Genomic DNA, 5,951 nt, shown 5'->3' on the forward strand with positions numbered 1-5,951 from the left:
CATGTCTCTGTTGCAAAAACAAATGAAATAAAGCAAAACCTTTTGCTTTGGCAACGTCTAAGCCACATTAACGCCCCCTCTTGCGACGGAAGATTTCTTTCTTCTCCCTCTTCTGGCTCCCCCCCCCCATCTCCTACTCCCCTACCCCCTTTCTCCTGTTCTTTTCTTCTCGGTCCTCCTTCCTTTTCCCCAAATCACTCGAAACTTAAGACGTGCAGAGACTGCAGGTGCGCGCAGGCTGAAGGCCCGGTCAGGGCGAGCCTGGGACCGCCGGGGCCTTGCAGGCATTGATCAGCTGGGCGCGCGCGCTGAGTGACGGCGCGGTTGCCATGGCAGCCGCCTGAGCGGCGCCGCGAGGACAAGGCTGCAGGGCGGCGTGAATGGGCGGCGTCACGCGCCTGGCGCCAGAGAGTCTGCTCCGGGGCTCCGGCTCCGGCCCCGCCGCGGCCTGGCCCGCACGCCGCCGCCGCCGCCGCTGCTGCCAATTCATCACCTGTCAGGGATCACTCGGGGGGTCACGGGCGGAATGGACACAGCTGTGAGAACAAAACCAAGGGGAAGAAAGGCGAGAGCTCCCAATTGCGCCAGATGTGCGGAGAGGACCTTGGGACTCGCCCCCGCCGCGCCGGCTCCTCCCGCTCCCCCCCCAACACCCCCGTGGCATCACGCGGGGATTGTAGCCAAAGGGGCTGGGCCCGAACCTGCTTCTGATTACCGCGAGTGGCCTGGACACGGTGGGGGATCCGGGGGCCTGGTAGCAAGGCTCGGGGAACTCCAGAGCGGGTCTGCTGCTTTAAGTGGGGGGCGTCCCAGTGAGTAGCTGGGACGGCCAATATTTCCACCACCAGCACCCCCCCCCGCGCGCGCGCCGGAAGCCCTTCACACCTTCCCACCACCCACGGATCCCGCCCTTACTGCAGCTGGGCGCGTCCTGCAGCTGGGACCATTTGAACTTTAGGGCTCGAAGATGAAAATCCACATCCACACCAATTGGCAGATTTTTATGTGCCATTATAAGCCGTCCAGAAAAAGGCTCCCACCCCGTCGAGGGACCTCCAAAACATAATTTCAAGAAATGTCAGCCCGGGCTTGCTGTGACAGCCTTACTAGTAACTCCGGCCTTTGCTCAGTCATTGACTTATACAGTTTCACAATCCCCTTAAAATGATCTTTAAATGAATGCAAAAACTGGGTACTATGCCAACAGAATCGGATTCAGCGAAGCCCGGCAGACTGGACTCTGGCATGGCAGCCAGAGAAAGAAACGCCAGAGAACTTTCACCATATTTAGCAATTTTACTATATCAGGGTACAAGAATGGTCTTGGGAGAAGGCGCTCATGCGTTGTAGCTGCCAGAGTGTGGAGCGAAGCTGCAGAGCGCGCATTATCATCCAGCCCAGGGCCTTTCTGTTGGGATAATGAGGCTGGCACGGGTGCTAACATACGGTGTCCTTGGAAAAAGAGAAGAATGCGTCAGTACCGCAGAGATGCAATGTCCAAGAATCATAAGTAATAATATGAGAATCCCAGAGATGTTTGTTTACATTGGCTATTATTGTAAAATACTCAGAGTATAACATCATGAACCAAAAGTGTCAAAACAAAATCTGTTCCGCTGTGGCACGTATGTGATAGAAACACACGCACACAAAAAAGTACACCAAGAGGCTCGAACTGTGGGGGGACTCAGAGAGTAAATCACTTCCAGGCTTAATAACGGAGGCGAGTCGTCGATCGGAACGCTGTCGCCAGTGACAGGCGGCACTGCAGGGCTTGCGCAGATATCTTTCTGCAGGGCAGCGTCCCTAGGCAGCCTCCACACTTAGGTGGCCGGATTTTACCACCTCTGCGCCACCGGACTCTGCCTCCCTAGAGAGAAGCCCTGGGGCACATGGCTGTCACGTGGAGGTCAGAGAGTGCCTGGCCCACCAGCTGAGGAATTAATCATTAATTGAAGGGAAAATACTGTTCTTCCCCCCCCCCCCCCACTACAGAGCTTTGCCCGGATTCTGCCTTCTTCCTCTTTCTTACAGTCAGACAAAAAAAAAAAAAAAAAAGTCAACACGATACTACCAGTTTACCCTTTCTGTTTTTGTTTTGTTTTAGAGAAATATTTTCCTCTAATATACGGTAGTCTTCTGCAGAGCGAGAATGAAAGTGCCGGAGTCAAGAGCTCCAAACTTTCTAAAATGTAGCTGCATCTAGAAAGAGGTGCTGCTGAAGGATTCCTAACCTCATACGTAACAGAATTTTCTCTAAAAACAGCGATAAGCTGTCAGTCAATAGCTAGGACCACCTACCTGACAAAGAGCTTCCCCAGAGCTCTAAGCGCTGGAATGTGACACCAGAAATCGCGATTTGTGCATAATTAATCGCATCACACCGCCACCTACACTGAAGGGCACAGACCAAGGGCAGTGTATGTAAATGGAGTGCCAGTGTGCAAACCCTACTAATGACCTCCGATTAATGGAGTCATTATACCGACCCTGCCTCATTCGTGGGGGGAATGAAGGGGGGTGGGGAGAATCCTGAACGTGCCGGGTCCCTCGGGGCTCCTCTGCGGTCTGAGGAAGACCGCACAGTATTCGCTACAACTCCTGTCACTCAGTTTCCCAGAAGGCCTCCCGCGTTGCTCCAAGTTGCAAAACCTCAAGCTAAACCTGTCCTGAATGTGTACGTGGGTAGTTTTTTTTTTTCCTCCCCCTCTTAAACCCAGCTTTTCTTTATCTTAAAAGAAGGAACTCACTCTACAACGTGCCTCCCTAAAGGCGCGCTTCTTTTCCCATCTGCAAAGGTTGCTGTCTTCCCTGACGCTAGCGACCTATGACTTCCCCTCTGCTGAGCGGAGACCTCAGGGCTGCAGGCAGCCCTGGGTCGGGGTGGCTTGCACCGGGCACACCCCCAGAGCGGATTCGGGGCTGGATGTCCTACGGCTCTAGGGCTGGGAATCAGGCGGGCACATTTGCACACCCAGGCCCCCTGGGCTCGCAGCGCGTACTGTACTCAATTTACCACCCCAGCTGGGCTGGCGCCCGCTCCTCCCACCCCACAGGCATTGGCTGCAAACGCGGAAGGACCGAGCGCTCTCGCTCACCAATGGGAGAATTCGTTCGGCATGATGGACGTTACCCCTTCCACCAATGGCTGCTGAGGGATGCCCGATCGAGTGGCCAGGGAGAGTGCACATAAAAGCCGCCCCGCCCGGCTCGCGCTTCATTCTGAGCAGAGCCAGGTGCCGCGCAGCCAGCTCAGCCCCCCTGCGGCGGCTCCCTCCCGGCCTCTCCTCCTACGAGCAGCATGAAAGCCTTCAGTCCGGTGAGGTCCGTTAGGAAAAACAGCCTGTCGGACCACGGCTTGGGCATCTCCCGGAGCAAAACCCCGGTGGACGACCCGATGAGCCTTCTCTACAACATGAACGACTGCTATTCCAAGCTCAAGGAACTGGTGCCCAGCATCCCGCAGAACAAGAAGGTGACCAAGATGGAAATCCTGCAGCACGTCATCGACTACATCTTGGACCTGCAGATCGCCTTGGACTCGCACCCCACGATCGTCAGCCTGCACCATCAGAGACCTGCACAGAACCAGGCGTCCAGGACGCCGCTGACCACCCTGAACACGGACATCAGCATTCTGTCTTTGCAGGTGAGACTCGCTCAGCAAGTACCCCGCGGTCCGTAAAACCCCCGGTCGCCTGGCCTGTCACTCTTAAAAGTCCATTGTAGAGACAGGCTCATTAACTTTATTTTTAAGAAAACTGTACATCTAGCCCCGTGTGAAATGGCTACTTAAGTTGTGTTGGGTTGTCTCTGTATCCGAATTGTAGCGTGAACCTGTTTTTTTTTTTTTTTCAAATGGGACTTGTTGGCACTTTCGTAAAGAGGAGGAGGGGAGGTTATCTTCTTTTAAGATTGTCTAATATCCTGCCTTTTATCCTCTCTCTCTCTCTCTCTCTCTCTCTCTCTCTCTCTCTCCAGGCATCTGAATTCCCTTCTGAGCTTATGTCGAATGATAGCAAAGTACTCTGTGGCTGAATAAATTGGTGAGTGTTTGCGGGTGTCTCCTCCCGTGTGCGCGCTTTGGCAATGTGCTTGTGTTTGCGTCTGTGAGATGTTTGATTTGGAAAACGCATGCTTACTTCGCTGTGTTAGTGGGTGCCTCTTGTCTTACCAGATAGGCATGAAGGGGCTTGTAGCTGTGGGTACTCGGGATTACAGAACATTTGCCTTAAAAAAAGAAAAAGAATGCAAGAAAGAAAGAAAAAAGAAATGCCAGTAACTTATGGCAGGACAAAGTGTCATTATTACTGGTTTTGTGAGCCCATCGGTGGTCCTGTGAGGTACGAACCTCGGCTGTAATTAATCTTAACGCCACAAATTCCATAGGGGGTCCTCCTTCCCCCAAACTGTGGTCATCTGAGATTTCTCTAGTTAGCTGAGGATTGCTACCCTGAGCCTTACCCCTTGTGTTCTGGGATCCAGATTTCCCTATCTGCTAAGCAAAGGGCTGTTTTCAATCAAATAATTGTTACAAGAAGCACCCTGGCGCCTGTGAGCAGGCTGTTAGAGATCCAAATAGGAGGCTGCGTTTGGGAAGTTTTCCCCTTGTGTCTCTGCTATTTTCATGTTTAATTTGTGCTGTCGAGGCCGGGTATGTGTGCCGCATCTGGACGCCAGGGTTTGGTTTAAACTGTGGCTTCCCCGGCGCCTGGCTGCCTGCCTCTGCCCTTAGGTTTCTCTCTCCTAAGCCGCTTTCCTCTCCCAATCTTTTGCAGGCATCTGGGGACTTTTTTTTTTTTTTTTTACTTTCTCTTTTTCTTTTGCACAACAAGAAGTCTACAGGATCTTTTAAGACGCTGAACTTTTTTGTTTTCAACCATTTCACCAGGAGAACAAGTTGAATGGACCTTTTTAAAAAGAAAAGCAAAATGGAAGGAAAACTGAGTGATCATCTTCTTCCCCAGGAGTTCTCCAGCCTGGACTGTGATACCGTTATTTATGAGAGACTTTCAAAGCCCTTTCTACAGTTGGAAGGTTTTCTTTATATACTATTCCCACCATGGGGAGCGAAAAACGTCACAAATCACAAGGAATTGCCCAATCTAAGCAGACTTTGCCTTTTTTCAAAGGTGGAGCGTGAGCACCCGAAGGATCCAGTATTCGGTTACTTAAATGAAGTCTTTGGTCAGAAATGGCCTTTTTGACGTGAGCCTACTGAATGCTGTGTATATATTTATATATAAATATATATATATATATATATATTGAGTGAAACCTTGTGAACTCTTTAAGTTTTCTTGTATAGTGGCAGAAATATCTATTTCTGCATAAAAATGTAATGACGTACTTATGCTAAACTTTTTATAAAAGTTTAGTTGTAAACTTAACCCTTTTATACAGAATAAATCAAGTGTGTTTATTGAATGTTGATTGCTTGCTTTATTTCAGACAACCAGTGCTTTGATTTTTTTTAATGATGCTGTTATAACTGAACCCAAATAAATAAATACCAGTTCAAATTTATGTAGACTGTATTAAGATTATAATAAAATGTGTCTGACATCAATACATGGATTCTGAATGATTTCTGAGAGGGCTTGTGCTTGCTTGGGCCGCATCCTTCTGTTCACACACTCTTCCCCGTCTTTATCGCTCATGTGTTCCATGACAGCCCAGCAAACTGAAACATTGTTGCTGGTAGGAGAGATGGGGACTCAGGAACTGCTCACCTCGCAGACTTCTGTGCCTGGCATTGGGGCAGGGCTTAGAACGGGATTTGTGGGAGGTGACTCCCTTGAGTTAGGTCATTGACAGTCTAGAAAGTGTACAGTCTGGAAAGACTAGGGTCTGGGCGTGTGGAAAGACACTTAGAGCAAGATCCAGATTCGGAAGAAAAAGGGCTTTGACTGTCACTGTTTGCCCCTGGGAATGAAGCTGTCAAACCTGGC

General features: G+C 50.5%; 1 protein-coding gene and 1 long non-coding RNA gene across 3 annotated transcripts; one reads left to right on the forward strand and one right to left on the reverse strand.

Annotated features, from left to right (window-relative positions):
• Positions 1 to 1,275: 1,275 nt before the first annotated feature.
• On the reverse strand, positions 1,276 to 2,634 carry LOC106144336. Its single transcript, XR_001229397.1, has 2 exons — positions 2,302 to 2,634; positions 1,276 to 1,452 (listed from the first exon to the last, which is right to left on the reverse strand). It is a non-coding gene; the product is annotated as an uncharacterized LOC106144336 (long non-coding RNA).
• Positions 2,635 to 3,206: 572 nt separating this feature from the next.
• On the forward strand, positions 3,207 to 5,071 carry Id2 (inhibitor of DNA binding 2). 2 transcript variants are annotated; one of them, XM_005366490.3, is made up of 3 exons: positions 3,207 to 3,649; positions 3,982 to 4,046; positions 4,779 to 5,071. In XM_005366490.3, the coding sequence occupies exons 1-2, from the start codon at positions 3,302 to 3,304 to the stop codon at positions 4,036 to 4,038; spliced, it is 405 nt and encodes a 134-aa protein (XP_005366547.1). In that variant the 5' UTR covers positions 3,207 to 3,301; the 3' UTR covers positions 4,039 to 4,046; positions 4,779 to 5,071. The 2 variants fall into 2 exon arrangements, with proteins under 2 accessions (XP_005366547.1, XP_005366546.1); XM_005366489.2 differs by having other exon boundaries at positions 4,892 to 5,071.
• The last annotated feature ends 880 nt before the right edge of the window (positions 5,072 to 5,951 follow it).

The sequence above is a fragment of the Microtus ochrogaster genome, unplaced genomic scaffold, assembly GCF_000317375.1.
Source record: "Microtus ochrogaster isolate Prairie Vole_2 unplaced genomic scaffold, MicOch1.0 UNK10, whole genome shotgun sequence".
NCBI classification, from domain to species: Eukaryota; Metazoa; Chordata; class Mammalia; order Rodentia; family Cricetidae; genus Microtus; species Microtus ochrogaster.

What these genes read in the sequence shown, in the direction of transcription:
- Id2 (XM_005366490.3), top strand. Translation starts at nt 3,302, where the DNA reads ATGAAAGCCTTCAGTCCGGTGAGGTCCGTTAGGAAAAACAGCCTGTCG. An exon ending in TCAGCATTCTGTCTTTGCAG is followed by an intron (nt 3,650 to 3,981) that starts GTGAGACTCGCT and finishes CTCTCTCTCCAG; the next exon opens with GCATCTGAATTCCCTTCTGA.